The sequence below is a fragment of the Harmonia axyridis genome, chromosome 3 (genome assembly GCF_914767665.1).
Source record: "Harmonia axyridis chromosome 3, icHarAxyr1.1, whole genome shotgun sequence".
Lineage (NCBI taxonomy): Eukaryota > Metazoa > Arthropoda > Insecta > Coleoptera > Coccinellidae > Harmonia > Harmonia axyridis.
The window spans coordinates 38765581-38784796 of NC_059503.1; the positions used below are offsets into that span (position 1 = coordinate 38765581).

Here is a 19216-nt window from a genome sequence, read left to right on the forward strand (position 1 = left end):
TGAATGATTGTCTCTGCCAAAATATAAAATCCAACACCTCGACGGGGAAAACCATTGCAGACAAAATAAGAAAATTCAAATCTATCAACGTTTCTGGTATAGGTGATAATGAAACATTTTTGAAAATTTAAAGAAAGGAAATTGATGCTACAATATTTCTGAAGCATATCCACGTCTTCCTCAATGCTCAAGACTCTCAGTCCTCCTGATAAGCTTGAGATCATCGGCAAACAATAGAAATTTACAATGATGAAAGCAATCCGACATTTAATTGACATAAATCGAGAATAAAAGTGGACCAAAGTGAGAGCCCTGTCGATCACCCGAGGTGTTGAGAAATATTTCGGATCTATATCCATTCACCACAACAAATAACGATCTGATGACGTACTTTTTTCGTAGTGGGCAGCTCTAAAGACATGTTGGAAGGTTTTTCAAATATTCATAACCCGAGAATATATATCAGAAATAGAACACTCGGAACAATTATGTCAAAGTCATTTCTCAACGTCTCCAAGATCTCCAAAATATCGGGAGTTGTTGCGATATCGAAAAAAAATTCATTCAGTTCAACTCGTTATGATTTTATTCAATTCTGTATTTCTTATTCAAACACATTCTCTTTCAAAGCGAGCTAATTCAATGAGCTGAGATGGACAAAATGGCGAATGCGCCATTGACCTTTTCTCTGCTGGATTTTCCGGAAGTGTGCCCTTTAGATCGAAAAAGATGGATGCAGCATTTGTGGATTGTCAGAAAATTCACATTCAAATCGTGAACTTTGCCTCTAAGAGACGAAATAATTTATAAGTTAATGTTGATTGTGTGAGTCATCTGAATTCATTCAACATTTACGTTCTTTAAATCAGGCGAGTGATGTGGTCAAGAGATTAATTCAACTTTTCACACTAAAATGATGTCACTGTTGTTTATCTTGATGTAGGATTCTGGTGATCCAATCTTCCACATATGGGCTTGAGTGCATGTGTCTGGTTCAAGTGTCGACGAGTTGAGACTGATTCCTAAGGGCAGTACGTCTCCAGATCTCAAATGAAAGACATTCAGTCAGATTCATTGTGAATAAACACATTGGTTAAACAATTTATTTTGTTGTAAATTTCAATATATTTTTCTGTTTATTTCGCTACGACCGTTGAAGCAACGCGTCGGGTTTAATTTTTCATTTTCTTTTCACATAAATACACTGAAATATCACGGCCTGCATATGGACACATTTGCACCTGAGATAATTATATAGATTCGATTTCACGGAATTAATGGCGCGTAACACAATTCAAAGTGAGCATTTAAATTTCGTTCCTTTTCTTATATTCTTATCATTTTCCTGGAGTGTGTGAGAAGTTAATCTTAATGGGAGACTTTAACGCAAAAGTAGTTAGAGGAAAGTTCGAAGATATTGTTGGCGAATATGGTTTGGGACTACGGAATGATAGAGGTGATAGACTGCAGCAGTTTTGTCAGGAAAAATCTATGACCATAATGAACACATGGTTCAGGCTGCCGACCCGCAGATTATACACATGGAAATCACCCCAAGACAATCTAGAACACTGTGTTAGAAATCAAGTTGATTATATAATGATAAACCGAAGATTCAAAAATGGCATCAAAGGCACTAAAACTTACCCTGGAGCGGACGTTCCCTCTGACCATTCTTTACTAGCAGCTAGCTTTAAGTTGACTCTTAAAGCCATAAAGAAAAGTGGAGAAAAACAAAGAATAGATTTGAGCTTGTTGAGAGAAAACGGGACAAGGCAAAGAATTAAACAGGAACTGAATGAAAATTGTAGAAAAATGAGGGAAGAGATTTCGGATGAGTTTGAAGCGGAGGATGTGGACACGCTTTCGAACAAATTAGAGCTAATATTGAAGAAATCTGAAGAACACTTGAAGGGAACTGCATAGGTGGGGGGTAAACCATGGATGACTAGGGAAATTCTGAAACTAATGGACTCAAGAAGAGAATTCAAAGGCAAAGATAACAGCAAATATAAGGAAACACACAGACTCATAAAGAAGAAGATAATCGAAGCAAAGGAAAATTGGATGATGGAGAGATGCGATGAGCTTGAGGAACTACAGAAGAGACATGATGACAGGTTGATCCACCGAAAGATTAAGGAGATAGCGGGAATAAAGAACAATAGAGTCAGCAATGCATTGACGAGCACAGAAAACAAAATCTTAACAACTACCGAAGAAGTAAAGAAGGAATGGGAGAAATACATAAAAGATCTTTTTGAAGATTGTAGAGCAGAAAACACCACCCAAAATATAATGGACGAAAATCACTTACCCATCTTGAAATCTGAGATTAAATATGCAATACAAAATATGAAAAGTGGTAAAGCTCCTGGACCCGACGGTGTTCGTGCAGATATCATGAAACTCATTGAGGAGGACAATCGCGATCTACTCACTCGCATCTTCAACACCATTTATAAAACAGGCAAAATTCCTCGAGAATGGTTGAAATCTGCTTTTGTTCCCCTACCGAAAACTAACAACGCCAAGAAGTGCTCAGACTTTCGACTCATTAGCCTTATGTCACATGTACTGAAATTATTCTTGAAAATCATACATAACCGAGTATATAAGAGATGTGAGGAAGGCATTGGTGATGAGCAGTTTGGTTTCAGAAGTGGCCTTGGGACCCGTGAGGCATTGTTCGGTTTGGTCGTGCTACTGCAGAAATGTCGAGACCAGCAAAAAAATGTTTACATGTGCTTCATTGATTATGAGAAAGCCTTCGATAGAGTTGATCACAAGAAGTTGATGGAATGCTTGCAGAGGAAAGGCCTGGATCCAAATGACATCAGAATAATACAAAACTTGTATTGGAACCAGGATGCTTTTGTGCGGACGCAAAGTGGCGATACTGAAGCCATTAATATCCAGAAAGGCGTAAGACAGGGGTGCGTTCTATCCCCGATGTTGTTCAATTTATATTCCGAGGAAATTTTCACAACCGCCCTACAGAACGCAAAGGAGGGTATCAAGGTCAATGGAAAAAGAGTAAACAACATTCGCTATGCTGATGATACCGTACTGATTGCTGAAAGTGAAGAAGATGTACAAAACTTATTAGATAAAATAGAATACGAAGGAGAGACATACGGTATCAAAGTTAATGAAAAGAAAACTAAAATAATGGTGGTTTCAAAAAACAATACTCCCAGAGCAAATATAGCGATGGGCACTCATTGTATTGAGCAGGTTGAAAATCTTAAGTACCTTGGATGCATAATAAACGATGGATTGGACCCTGACAAGGAGATAAAGAGCAGAATACAACAGGCCAGACACGTTTTCTTGAAAATGAGACCATTTTTCATTTCGAGAAACCTGAGCCTCGCCCTCCGCTACCGCATGGTGAGATGCTACGTTTATAGTGTATTGCTGTACGGCATGGAAGCGTGAACACTAAAGGTAAACACTTTGCGCCGACTGGAGAGCTTTGAGATGTGGATATTTCGACGTATGCTGAGAATTCCGTGGACGGATCACATCAGAAATGAAGAAGTTCTGAGAAGAATGAATATGGATCGGGAACTATTGGACATAATCAAGAAGAGAAAAACATCATATCTTGGGCACCTACTGAGGCATGAAAGATATAACTTCCTAAGAATCATAATGGAAGGAAAGATTGAGGGTAGGCGGGGCCCTGGTAGACGACAGATGACATGGTTGAGGAATATAAAAGAGTGGACTGGCCTAGATTTTCAGTCACTGATAAGGAAGGCACAATCAAGAGAAGAGTTTGCGGAAGTCATCGCCAACCTTCGATAGAAGACGGCACCTAAAGAAGAAGAAGTGTGAGAAGTTTACAGAGACTGCAAATATATACTAGCATAGTACCAACTCCTCATTCAGGCGTCCATCCGAAAGTAGGTTCGAGGCTTCCAGCGTATCTTTTGTCTTTCCTTATTATTTTTCTTAATTTCAAAATTCACTGAGCTATCGTTACATTCATAGTTCAGAAATTAATCAATGTAAAAGTGTTAATACTGTATCACAACAAGTGTTTTCATTTCCTAGAATCATTAATAAAAATCGTACACCATCGACCTATACATTCGGGTGATAATTATTTTTAAAAATACTTATTTTCAATATTGTCAATTATATTAATGAACCTAACCGAGATATTCGCAATCCAAACCAACACTGAAAATTTTTAGTTTTTTTAGTTCTTCCAATAGGAAGTTATATATAACCACAAAATACTAACTGTCATCGTGCGACGAAATGATAGAGCTATCTCTTCGGGGGACGAACGCTCAATGATTCATCGAAAGAATTCAAGGGTTCCATTCAATAATTTAGGAATACCTCATAACTTGAACCAGGTTAAATAAGATGTAAAAAGTTTTCCAATAAGAGATTTCTTTTTGTATAGCCCGCTATCTGGGCAACTGTCACTCATAAAGGTGTCATCTTTCGACATTTGACTAGTGAAAACAACGCCATTACTAAAGATGAAACGATACACGCTTCGACAAAGCATTTAGGTTGTTGAAATTCAGTACAAAAATGGTGACAATTCTGCAGTTACATTTTCAGTTGTGAAAATGGTGGAAAAATTTGAACTTTAGTACTGTGGTGAATCGAAACCGTGTTCGTTACTCAAGAACAATAAAGAATATTGCTGCTGTAGCCTGTAGTGTTGACATAAAGTCAGGTTTGTCAAATTTTCCTTGATTTTGGGAATGAGGCAAACGATATAACAACGCATTTCGCATAACGACCTAGATCTTGATGATTTTTTCAACACGATGGCATTACGTGCCACACAACCAGCGAAATAATAGTAATTTTGCGAGCAAAGTTTTCTGGCTGTATTAGTTCTAGAAGAGGTCATCAATATTGGCCACTGAGATGTTGTGATTCAACATCTTTGAACTTTTTTTTTTTTTGGGCCATATCAAAGATAAGGTCTAAGCCATTGCAATCAATTCAAGACCTCAAAGATGGAATTCGTAATACTGGTATTATTCAGGACATACAGCCTTAAAATGTGCGAATTGTTTTCCATCGTTAATGACATTTCTTTTGCTTCACAATGAAATAAAAATCTATTGATGTCTCTTCAAATAGAGTTGTTTCATCGAAATAAAACCTCTTATTGGAAAACCCTTCATACACAAAACAATCAATGACGAAAGAGATATATATCACTCAAAAGGACTCACCTTTCTGTTTCGTTATAATTCAATTCAAAATGTAGCAGGCAGACTTACGCTGTGCCGCATTAACAGCATTCAAGATGCTATTTTTGCACCATTATATCCTCCCATATCAATATTGCCTTCTTCTGTATTCCACCCCCGAAACACGACACGACGACACTCACCCTATATCTCCCCAAAAAAACCAACATTTCCTTGACGTTTCAGATCAGGTACGTTGTACGTGATATTTCCTCTAATGGAATACATCCCCGGCTCAAAAGAAGAGGAGAATGCTACAGGAATCTATCTCTCGCTTCTTACTTCCACAAACACGAACAACTGCAGAACGGATTGATTGATTTCAGATGTCTTCTCTGCTTCCTCGACCAATCAATCGGATTGCACGAGTAGTCAGCTGTCATAAGTCAGGAGAAGTACACGACTCGCTCAGTTCAGCGAAATGAAAACGGCCCTTCAATAACGTGAATATTCGATTCGAAAAGTTCGAAAGTATTGGGACTACTTTCAACAAGTGCAGAGTTAAAGGAAGGAAGATTTAATGGAAGATTCGGTAGAAATGTCTGAGGACTAAGGAATTATCTTCTAACAATTTTATGTACAGGCTGGCCAAAAAAGCGAGGAAAGCTGCTATATTTCAGGATCCACTCATCGTAAAAACTTGCGGTGAAAAATTTTTTCTTCAGAGTGTACAAGAAAACACACTGGAATATGTTTTGATGTTCATACCTTATCGCTTGGGGGTGTTATAGTTATATTCTAGTAGAAAAACGAATTTTACTCGAAAATGTTTCATATCAATTTGATAAAACATACCGTCACTGTTCTACTTGAAAAATTCTGTATCTTTTCGAATTGTCACTTCGATTTTACGAGTTCAAATGAGGGTAGGGGAAAGGGAGAAATCTGACTGATTGAAAAGTCTTCAGTTTGGCTCAATATTTTTGATAAATTATATCTCGTTTGGGAGATAACATCTTGTTGATTAAGGGAAAAAACCTACTCATGATACATTTTTTTGCTGCATCCGATAGGGGGTGCTAAGTCAAAAGTTTGTTTTGTTAATTTTTCCCCGAAATTTCAGAAGTAATTATAGAATTTTCTCAACAAAACAAAAATTGCATTGATTCCGCATGAAAAAAACCAGAAGGTCGCAAAGCGATTGCTTCAGGCGTTCTGGAGTTATGACCGAAAGAAGATATTCTTCAACTGATGCACTGAAAAACCAAACTGTGTCTTAAAGTTCTATGGCCATACATCCCAGGACTCAAGAGAATCCGAAATGCCATTCAACAACTATCAGCGGCCGAAATCGAAGCGGCTGTTTTGTCCATTCAACAAAGATTAGAACATAATGCTGTAAGACGGAAGATACTTAAGACAGTATATTTTGTCATCATTACTCAGGCCATTTATATGCTCCATTAAAAATTGTTTTTGCTTCTACATTTTTTCTTAAACCCTGACATTCGTGGCCATAGAACCTCAAAAAACAATTTGGTTTTTCAGTGCATCTATTGGGTAATATTTTCTCCGGTTATATCTCCAGAACGCCTAAAGATATGGCTTCGCAACCTTATGGTTTTTTCATGAAAATTCAATGAAATTTTTGTTTCTCTTAAGAAAATTTTATCATTACATTCGAAATTTCGGGGAAAATGAACATCCCCTATCAGATGCAGCAACAACAAATTTAACTTTTCTTAAATTGAAAGGGGTAATTCAAAAACATAGAGAATTTTCCAAGGAGAAAAGTGATGATATTTTTTCATCAACTCGATATGAAACATTTCCGACTAAAATTCATTTTTCTGGTCGACAATAGCTAATCCCCCCTTTATCGGTAGATGTATTAATTTCAAAACAATTTTCAGTGTGTTTTCTTGTACACTCTACTGGTAAAATTTTTTACCGCAAACCGATGAGTAGATCTTGAGTTATAGCCGCTTCCCTCGCTAATTTGTCCATTCTGTACATTGCATTCAACACGATAAATGTCGAATAACTAGAAAATGAAAAAACTGTTACCAGAATTGCGTGACATGTCAATTGAGTATGGGTTTCATGAAACTTTGATTGACCGATGAACTCGTTGATTTTAGTTTGAAAACTATGGAAGTTTAAAAAATGAACTGAAATTGAACACATGAATTATTCGATCGAGCAAATCACCACGGTAAAAGTTTTATGAAACCCACCATTAGTCAGGTAAATTTTAAACGATTAGTCTGTCGTTCAGTCTTTGCAATGTGTGTCCGATGTACGAGTATTGTTGCACGGAATACAGTAAACTAAATTAGACCTCTGGAACTTTGGTGTTGAAGTTTTTAGTCTGCTGAAAATCTCCTTCATTTGATTTTGAGGTTTAAGGATTAATTCTAAATTATGAGGCTTCAATATTTTCATAATCATGGGATAAGTTATTTATTTAGGGAAAATTAAGCACGAATATCACATTTGTGTCATAAACAATTCAAAATCCATATATCTTGATTTCAAAAAGGCGTAGAAGCATAGTATAAGGAAAGGATAGTAAGCCAGTGTAGTGCTTTTTTCGATTTTGTTGATGTTGAGCGCCATCTAGGTGTACTCACGTTTTACTCGAATTTTACTGTCAAAAATTGGTCCATAAAGTGGAGCCCTCTGAAAAAATCGAAGTTATTTTGAAGAACTAAAATATTTGAAATAGAGTGGTCAGAAGATTTCTATATTTTGATATTTTTTCTGCTCTGTAATAAGCATTTACGCCAGTGGCGTGTATTTGTGATAACTTAATAATAACATAAAAATTGTTGGCAATGTCATGCTACCCCTTTTCAACCACGCCACTGAATGAATTATCGTATTATTTCTGCGCCATCTATGGCTCATGATTCAGTGCCATCTATTATTGAGTTACTTCTCCAAATCCAAATCCAACTACAGTAGCGACCCCTGGTGACTATTTCCTTGCCGTCAAACGGCGGTTGGCTTACTATCCTTTCCTTATACTATGGTAGAAGTTATGTACCTTGAATTATATTTTTCAAAATCCATCACAAATCATGAAGCATACTATTCAAAAACAATGTCATCATTACAGTTGAAAGTGAAAAAAATTTCGAATTAATCGGGAAGAAAAAGTAGAGCTATATAGCTTCAACAGACTAGATCCCCTTCGCTTATTTCTTTTTCATATCTACTGTTATTTTCCTTTATAGATAAATATGAATTTCATAATTTCAAGTGCAGATGGGACTTTGTGAGGTTGAGTAAAGTAGCTTAAGCTAGACTTCGCCCCTATATCATGTATTATTATTTTTTTTTTGCAATAAAGGCACTATTATTATTATTATTATTACTATTTTGCTCATTATTTAGACATCAGATACCATTTCCGTGAATTGTTCACTTGAATATATACGCAGCTGACGATTTAGTGTTCGGCGTTTTATTTATCGAATTTTTTGGTTTATTATTTTGAATGAAAATTTAAAAGAAAAAGTTCAAACCCCTATATTTTCAGTTTACGTTTCGGGATGGCACGAAATTTTGCACAAAAATTGTTTGTTACACCGCATTAATTCTAAGGGCTTGAGAACACAGGAAAAAATCAATTTCTCCGAAACCTGGTATACCTACCCAAAGCAAGAAATTGAAAACTAATATTGCCATAATGGAATTGTATACAGGGTGATTCTGTGGTAAATGGACAGAATTTAAGGATAGATAGAGGACACTGACGCGAGTAAGAATAATCATTTGAAGGGTATATCTTTCTTTATAATAATTGATACAAAAGGTTTTTTTGATTTTGCCAATTTCTTCACTTACCCAAAACTTTCGATATCATTAGGGTTTTTCATCAAGACGTTTCATGTTTTTTATTGTTTATTTTCAAATCAGATATTCAATAAATAAATTCAATCCCTGATGTTATTGTTTTCAGTGGTGTTATCACTAATTGCAATCATTAAAGATTTCTTCAAACTAATACCTCTGCAAACCTCTGCATTTCAATGTGTATCTTTGTTATAGAGAGAGATAGACCCTTCAATTACAGATTATTTTGACTCGCCTCAGTATCCTCTATCTACCCTTAGCTTCCGCCCATTTACCAATGAATCACTCTGTATAATATTTTTTCACGCCAAAATTCTAGCGCTCATTCTTTGGACATATTTCGTTCTAATTATTAACACTATGTGCAACCATTCGTGACCGAGGAGTTAACAATATGGTTTCCATAGTAGGATGTCACACGAACATGTTTATCAATTATTTGGATATTATATGAGAGTGTCATATAAAAAGACCAACTTTCATTTGCATTGTTTTGTTATTCTCTCGGAGGGTAGATCGACACTACCGCCAATCATCCAAGAACGAATTTGCAGCTGATGAATGACTTGCACAAGATCTAGAAGCTGTCTTCAGCATTCCTGGACCGATTTTCCAACGCCAACTCTCGGAGTACGTGTCTTCAAGTAGCATTCTAAGCTCAACTTCCTTAAATCCATAATACTGGAGATCTTGGAGACAGAGATGGATGACGGGTACACTAGAGATTGATTATCTACAAACATGCCTGCTTCAGAAGACATATGTCCGTTTCGTAAACCAATGTTGAACAATATTTGTCCCAATGGATTTGCTCTTGGAGTTTGACATTATCAGGTAATGCAAGGGAAGGATCTGAATACGAGTAATCAGGGGTGTCACAGGAAATTTATGTTCGATAGTCTCATTATCAATCTGCATGGATACAGGCAATCTCTATAATATGTCTCTTCAGTTTAAAGAAATATTGTGATTGTAATGTATCGATAAAAAAATTATTTTATAAAGGAGACAATTTTGATTCGAAGTAATATAATCATTATTTCGAAGTATAAATGCTTTTTTTGCATAAAATGCTTTTGTACCAAACTGGTTTTTATGTAGCTCATCCATAATTTCAACTGCTGGTGTATTAATAACCATCATTACATAATCGTTGCATAATTTACCATTTTGGTGTGTATGCCTTCTTTCTTAGTAAGACAATTTTGATTCAAAGTTATATAATTATTACTTCGTATTAAATTGCCTGTCTGACGTGGAAATTAGTCATCGGACAACGTCGAACGACGTTTTGAACCCGATTCATATATATCTATATTAAATTGCCTTCTCTGCATAAAACACTTTTGTACCAAACTGAGTTTTTGTGTAGCTCATTCATCATTTCAACTGCTGGTGTATTAATAACCATAAATCATGTAATGACATGATTTACTATTTTGGTGTCTATGCCGTTATTTCTCCTTTCATACATTCAACGAAGTTTTATATATAATTTCCAATATTCTCTGTACTCAAAGTAAAATCCTCTTCGTTTGACTTAACGAACTTGGTAAGCAAATGATTCAACCTGCGACTCTGTTACTTTTTATTTATACATATTCGAAAGCATTTGACTGTCTCAACCACAAACTGTTTGAGGCCATATAAATACATCTTGGCTTTTGTCAAGATTCAATTCTTCTTCACTCTTCTTATTTTACTGAACGGTTTCAGGCGGTTTTATATGATGGTAAGATGACATCTTTCCTTGGAATATGACGGGGAGTACCTCAAGGGTCAGTTTCAGTGCCTATTCTTTTTATTATATATATTTCTCAACTTCTAAAGTTCATTTCTTCTTGTTCGATGCACAATTATGCAGAGGATAGTCAGCTGTATACCCCTTCTTTTTGAATGAGTCTGCTCAGGCTATAGCAGCATTGAATTTTGACTTGAATATTTTCTATGATATATCCACTGAGCATTGTTTGCAGTTAAATGAAAATAAGACCGTAGCCATGTTATTAGGCAGGAGAGGTGACAGAATTAAATTTTTAGAAGACGGTTATGCCATTAAAGTCGGGTCGGATGTTGTTATGATGTGTGACAAAGTTAAAAATTTGGGAGTTTGGATAGATGTTGACTTGCGTTTCACTGACCATGTATCTACCTATTTACAAAAGGCCTATGACATGTTCTGTTTATAGAAACAGAAAAGTTAAAGTTAAAGTATTGCTATGTGAACCGGTATTTCTGTCCCACCTTAATTATGCCGATTGTATTTACGGTCCATGTCTGAACTTTCCTAATAAGCAACGGGTACAAAAACTACAGAACTATTGTTTGCGCTTGATCTTTGGGATAAGAAAATTTGAGAGAATAAGTTATACCTTACGCGTTGTGGATTGGCTCAACATGGAGAGAAGATGATCTCTTCATGCTTCGTTATTGTTCATGAAATTTTTTTTCTTCTTTCATTGAAGGCATCGACTGCTATGGTCATTAGCCTCTATAACCTAACCATCACCGGACATGTACAACATCCATGACCTAGCCAGGATTCGAACCCGGTACCTTCGGCACCACAGTCGACATCTCTGTCCACTGCACTACCGAGGCAGTCTATGAAATTATTGATTAACCGAACTTTCTTTCTGATGTCCATAATTTGAACAAGCGTTTTAAAGGTACCTTTAGACCGCCTGGATTTACAACACAAATATTTCGTAGATCTTTTCCATATTCTGTCGAGCTTTGTATGACTAGTTTACCTGTGGACATCGGTGGAGTTAATAATATAAGACGTATACGGGCCTTTATTATCAGCCAGCTTAAGGATGAGCAAATGCAATTCTATCTGGTTAATATTTATGTGGATATATATTTGTACTTTTGGGTGTGCATATATTTTGAGCTTAGTTGTTATGATGAATTTGTCAATGAATCAAGGGGTTAGATTGAATAGTACGTTCAATGCACTGTGCTGGATCTCGCCCTTTCAATTATTTATATAGTTGTAAGAGTGTTGTTATTATTTTTCATGAAAATAAGCGAATAAAGACCATTATTATATAATTTCTTCCTGGGACCTTGATAAAATCCAAATATACGAGGTGATTCAATAGTGCTTCGGAAAACTTTATATATTTATGTGGGATCCGAATTCTTAACCAACCAAAACGAATGATACGCTACTGACTTGACGATACGTAAACTATGCGATCAATCCTAAAGCGGTGGACCATGCAGTTTTATGGATATAGGGAGACGTAAGGGGAAGAGGTACTTGAGACTTAAGACTGAGACTGGAGAACGATACATAGGAACGAGGGTGGTATTCGACGTTACAGATTAGACGGAAAAGGTTAAAGAATTTGACGTGATAGACGCAAATGGTTCGACGTAAAATAGTAGACGCAGATAGTTAGATAATTTCGACGTTAGATATAGACGGATCTACTCGAATAATCAGATAAAAGACGAAAGTTCAGTGGCTGTACATTCAATTAAAGTTGAATTGTACATAGTGTAAATAAACAATAGTTAAGTTCCGGCGGCCTTTTTATATAACCCCTAGACAACGATATAAAAAACCCTACATTTATTTTAAAAATTCATTTTAGAATATTGAGAGGAATCACCTACTAAACTTTGACATAGTACTTTTGAATCATCCTGTATAAACGAAATATTAGCTTAGTCCAAATTGATCACCTGATTTCAATGGTCCTAACCCTGTAAATTGAAGTGCAACATGTTTATTCAAGGACGTGAAAACATCGAATCTATTGATTTATTCATTTTACACCTACATTTTCTTTTTACCTCACTCCTGTTCATAACTCTTGAACATCCATTCCGACAAGGTTCTCGATCCTTTTCGTTCATTCACCCTCTATCATTCTCCTGTATTCTATATCGACAAAATGAAACCACCAATTTCAACGGAGGTAGAATTCCGTCAAACAACTTCCCTTAAACAGGAACCCAACGCCTCAGTTGTCAAAGAATGGACGCATCATCGACCAGTCTGCCCACTTCAATTCCAATTTCACTTTCCCTCGCGTCAGGGTGTCCGCTAAAGGTCGAAAGAGCGAAGAGATCACCGAACGAAGATCCCATCCTCGGGCTATATGCTCTAGGTTCGTGAACAATGTCTGTGCGTCTGTAAATGAGCATCACCCTTTGCTTGTGGCACTGGTGGCCCTTATATCCTTCTGCTCCTGTTTGGATTATCGCATAACCGATTTCCTAAATTGAGGTACAATCCCGTTTCTTGGAGGCATATTTGGGAAATAGTCAGGTCGGATCTTGGAAATGCAGATATGAAAATAATAAGGGTAGAGGAAGAGTTGACTCGAAAAAGTGAATCGAATTATTTTTCGCTTATTAGGCTATGAAGGAAGGGTCAGTGAGATTTAAATTTTGATGGGGGCATTTTAGCATCTTATTGGTCCTATGGACCAAACGAAAAAATAAATAACCAAAAAGAATTCAAATTGAATCAGAAATCAAATGAGAAAATCAATGGTTCTTTATATTGTTTCTTTTACAGTACATCTCATCTCATCAACCTGTGGGATTTGGAACTTTTTCGGAAATCAAATACATTTTGGTCATTTTTCTTTTGATTTTTTCAATGATTGTCTGAGCAAACTTTCGAATATCTCAGAAGGTACGTAATTTTTTTTCATATAAAAAATTACATAATTTGGATCTTAGTCTGAACCATATAATCATTAGAAATAAATTGATTCTTGAATAGTGAAGGTAAAGTTACCTTAGTAAACCAATGCTATTCTTTGAGAGGACATTTAGTTCATTGACATTTGAAAAATTAAAATTTATTCGAACATAATTACAAGAATTTTGTGAAAGCCAACCTTCAATCGAAGTAGATCCCTCTGAATTTTGCGAGTCTTTCTCGAGCCAAATGTTGAAGGTCTCTTCAGGGATTAGGGTGTTTCGTCTCGAGATCACTGGTGGACTCTTCTTATATCTAGCGATCTCTGCCTAAGACACCTTCTCACAATATCGTGGAGAGGTGACTCTGCTGAAACGCGGCCACACTAGAGTGTAGCGCGACAACGTCACCTCTCGGGCAGAGAGAGTTATTACAGAGGAAATCAACTCATGTTTGACTGAATCTTCGCTGAACAGTTTGCTTTATCATTTCGACATGATGTCTCTAATATTCTTAAATATAAAAGATATGGAGAGATATAAAGTTCGACAACCTGATAATGAATTTGTTGACAGATTCTATCCAGTACATCCGACCTGCTGTAAGCACGATAACTCTAGCACAATAAGACCAAGGAATTTGAAATTTTTGAGGTAGTTTGGAATATCGATTTCTGTTGGTTCGTTTATGAAAAAAAAACCCTGTATACAAAATGCCAATTACAAGTGTCGTAAGTTTCGTGTTTAAAGCATAACCATAACCATCCGAAAAAGCGGAATATTTGCGTGTAAATGTATATCAACCATTTCATGATGGATGGAAAATTTCATGAAAATCGCTGAGCCAGAGCAGAACAGAATTCAAGCAGAATGTCTAACAAAATCACCCGATAAACTTGGGTACATATGCGACTAAATTGAATTTTATTTTATAAATACAGAAAACACTTTTTTTTCATTTTAATACAATTCAAACATATAGCGCAATCAAAAACATAGCTCAAAAACAGGTTGAATTCAATTTATATTTTTGAGTTCATGCCAACTGAACTATCGGCCTAACCAAATTTTTCTGGGCAACCGAGTTTGGTCTTCCGACAAACATCCAGTAGGATATCTACAAAAAATGGAGGTTCAAAATAATGCCAAAAAATCATTAATCTGCTTATCCAAACGGCTTTAACCATTGGTATAGGTGAAATATTGACTCTCCATGAAATCTTTCTGCTTTCGGTGAAGTTCTTCCCATTCCCCATGAGACAGACTGTTGTTAACTTTGAGTTCATAAACGCTATTAAGCATGTTTAATTCCAAAAAAAATCCAGATTTTCCATCGATACAACCAATAATAATAAATTTAATAAAATAAAATATTTATTTTCAATTTCAATTCGAACACCATAAACTCAAGTGAAATGCCGTATTATCAATAGCACCTACTATATAGGATTCCTCTGCGCTGTTATATTAGTTCACTATTCCTTTGATAATTACAATCCAGAGTTACTAATGAAAATAATTTTGCATATACCTAATTATTACTCGTTCTTTTATCCTATTTCAACGCCATTCTCTGGATATAATCGAATATAGATCCTAATTAGTTAGACACATCTATCTCACTCGCGTTTTATTCAATTACGAAATGAGTAATTAGCTGTCACTGCAGGCAGTCCGTGCAAAGAGCGCGGAATCCATTCATTGTCACCTATCTCTCCCTTTCTTTGAGCCTGTTCGTTCTCTATCGTAAGACGCATACAACTTGGTCTTGTTCTGGTTCTGTCGTATGATGTAGCACGACATACTGTCCTTTGGCACTTCGTATTAATTTCAAACAATAATATAAACTCGGAAGTTGGTAAACTTGGTGAATAAAGACATCGTAGAAACATATTCCTAGTAGAAATCACCTTGACATCTGACTAGGGATTCATCAAGACAAGTAGCTTGATATTTTAACCAACTTCTTGACTTGAAAATCAAACTTGTGAAAAATTACATGATTTAATAGGACTTTATTGATTCAAATTCATTACAAATGAACAGAAAAGGAAAACAACCCCAGGGCGAAGTTCAGATTGCATTCGATGATGCCTTTGTTCTGCCACTCAAACCCTGATTTAATAACTTGAACATAAAATTGATACATTCGAAAAATTGTGCAAAAAGCCTTATAATATGTAAGAAAAAACAAGCGAAATTGAGCAAAACATGCACAATTCAATAGAGCCATCGATGATAACATAATAATCATTATTATAATTGAATAAAAAAACAATCGAAATGGATTCCTCGCAAAACGCTTGGTGAAACATAACTTTAATATTCAAAAAACCTAATTGACAAATTAATATTTAAAAAACAACAAAATAAACTGTTAACTTCAGTCTATCCACCTCAATCTGTAAATTAAAAAATTATATTCCATCTATATTAGTGATACAGTTTGTGAAAGAATTAGACAAAATGATATTGATATGTTATATGTACCAATAAGAGAAATTTAAGGTCAATGTTTTTTAGTGGTAAGAGTCGACTCAATATTTCACAATTGAGTGGTGTTTATAAATAGTTTTGTGACGAATGTCCCGCATTTTATATAGATCAAACCGTCCCATCTCTCGGAATTAGAATTGAAGAATATAAAAGATCTATTCTTCAAAATAAATCAACAACTGGCTTTTCCAATCATTGTATCACTTGCAATCATTCTATAGATTTTAATGAAACAAAAATTTTACACAAAGGTGTTAAAGGCAAACGGTTAGACCTCTTAGAGTTTTTGGAAATATCCTCAGCTCACAAACAAAATCTTCCAAATGTTAAACGATCAATTAGATTTCCGCCTATTTCCTCTTTTAACATCTGTCACCTAGTAATCTATATGTACTTGTGTATATTATTTTAATATTCAGTTTTGAGAATGGGATGAAACCCGAAACATGCATGTCAGCAAGATTTCATTCAATTTATTAAAATTGTGAAACGTCAAGTCAAGTGTTTTATTTTATCTTCTTTTATTGATATGAAAAAACAATATTGAGGTATGGTCATTATACAATGATTATATATATTGTCAGATTATACAATTGTACTTGACTTGACTTGATTTGAGATATTTATTGCTTGACTTGATATCAAGCTACTTGATATTACTCGAGCTTGATACGCGCGAATCGCACGTCATATATATCTGCAAGCTCATACGCGCTTAGACAGAATAAGGGGCTGCTTTTAAGCTATGATTGCCAGTGTGACTGCTTTTGAGCTTTGATTGCCAGTATGACTGCTTTAGTAGTTTAGTAGTAATTTTCCCGCATTTCTAGCAAATTTTCACTAGGCAGAAAGCTGCTGGTAGATTTTGATAGTTTTAGAAATCTAGCAATTTGAGTATCAGTTCTAGCGATTCAAGTACCTGATAAATAAATGCTTGACTTGACATTGAAAAATTACTACTTGACTTGAGCTTGACTTGATTTCAATCAAGCCAATGCATGAATTCCAAAACTCAATGCCTATTTGAAATTCGAACGGAACATATACCAGGTGCGGCATTTGACTTGAGGCAGTGAATTATCCCAAATTTCAAATAAAAGTTGTCAGGTATCAAGGAGTAAAGAATATTAACATATGTTGTTTTAACCTTGACTTCAAAGTTATTTCAAGGTCAACTCGATTTTCCATATGAAAAGGTATATTTTTTCAATGCAGATTCCCATTCTCCATAAAAAATTGTAACTTTTGTTTGAAATCTTTTTCATCGGATTTTGAAGTAATGAACTGAATTTTCTTGTTTTCAAACCGTTGCATAAATATCGATGCCGAAATTTTGATCTGTGCTCAACGTGGCAAACCCCTCCCCTGTCTCAACAATTACACCCTTAGTACGAGAGTACTGAGAGAGTCCTTCCTTCCTTCTCGTCCAGACCTTCAAGTCATCAACACGTGCTCGTTAAGTAACTACGCGCCGCACCACCACAGTTGTAAACATGGTAACCAAGCAAAATATACACGTAAATCCGATACAGTCTATTTCTCGTTCCCGAAAGGGTGGTCCTTTATCACGCATTACTCATAATGAAAACATGATCATTATTAAATTTTTTTTTCAACCGTTTGAATGAAATTTGAATCAAACTTTTGAAATCCAATGAAAAAGCGTTTCAAACAAAAGGTACTACTTTCTTATGTCTGATAATACTGGTCTGTTCACTGAAAAATGGAAAAATTCGAGATAACACTGGTTCCTATATCACTCACATCAAATTATGAAAATGGAAATTCTATTTCTCCACAAACGTTTCCTTTCAACTTTTTTTCCACGCGCATTTTAAGTCACAAAAAAACTTTCCCGCACAATGCGAAAATATCCTCCCACGCATATGATTGAAAAAAATAGCAGTGAATTTTTCCGCATGCAAATATTGACGAATAAATTGGATTCTGTCATCTCTGTATGCACCGAATGCCCAATTAACATAAACGATGAGATAACTATGATAACGACAGGCAAAATTACATCTGTCATTCATGAGTATGTGAATAATTGATCAAATATTCTGTGTTTCAATTCTTTTCAAGAGCTTGTAGAAAAAATTTGTTCTTGACTCTTGAGAATAGTGTCTTTCCCGTACTCAACTGCTTGTTTCGAGCGGGAAAGTACCACTTTCCGCATTTGTTAGGAAAATATATTTTTTTCAACGCCATATCAGAATATCATGCAAAATGAACTTTCAGAATTCTGATTTGTAGGTTCACACCAGCAGTTATAGAAATCTTATGCTTGACACGTCCATTGTTCTTGTTGGTTATTTGAGAGGAAGGGATGATCAGCCGCAGAATGTGCATGAAACTTGATTATTGAATTCGATAATGTGTATAATGACAAAATTGGAAATTGAAGAATTACACCTATTTCTGGTTATTTTGTATCTTTTTGTTCCTAAACGTCATTTGAAAGTATGATTATAGTCGTACAAAATTGGGTCGGGTCACCCAAATTTCTGTCAGTGAGTATATTGTTACCATCAGTTCTGCGAATCGAGATTATAATTTTTCCTACAAACGTACACTATTAATTTCAAATTTCGATGACAGCATAAGTCAATTTCTCTGGCAGCGGACGTTTTAGATTCCCACAACAACAATAAAAATAATAAATCGACTTTATTCAACAAATTTACAAACATTTGCCCTGAAAAGGCGAAGATTAGCTAAAGCTACCCTCAACCTTGAATCAAATCATTTCATCCCAACGTCATTTCATTAAATTTAATTATATGAACATAAAATTTGTTGCATTTTGGAAATTGAAACCATGCAATAATGTGCGGTTAGGAGTCTTTTCAAATGTTGATGGTTCAATTATGTGTCAGATTTTTCCAGCATTTCTATTATTATAAAATAACAGAGTTAAATATTTAATGCTAATGAATTTCTGAAAACCAGCAGCAGAAATCATCTCATTGAACCATCAGCATCTAAACAGACTTCTAGTCGTACATTACTGCATCGTT

The 19216-nt window shown here is 35.4% G+C and overlaps 2 protein-coding genes across 2 annotated transcripts in view; one reads left to right on the plus strand and one right to left on the minus strand.

Moving 5' to 3' along the window:
• LOC123674976 (TWiK family of potassium channels protein 7-like) overlaps nt 1–19216 on the minus strand; it is a 621245-nt gene that overhangs the window by 454682 nt on the left and 147347 nt on the right. The window lies entirely within an intron of this gene.
• On the plus strand, nt 1372–1926 carry LOC123675300 (craniofacial development protein 2-like). The gene has a single exon (XM_045610647.1). It carries the CDS (start codon nt 1372–1374, stop codon nt 1924–1926), a length of 555 nt encoding a protein of 184 aa, XP_045466603.1.

Excerpts from the sequence above, each read along its gene's own strand:
- LOC123675300 (XM_045610647.1), top strand. The coding sequence starts at position 1,372 with ATGGGAGACTTTAACGCAAAAGTAGTTAGAGGAAAGTTCGAAGATATT.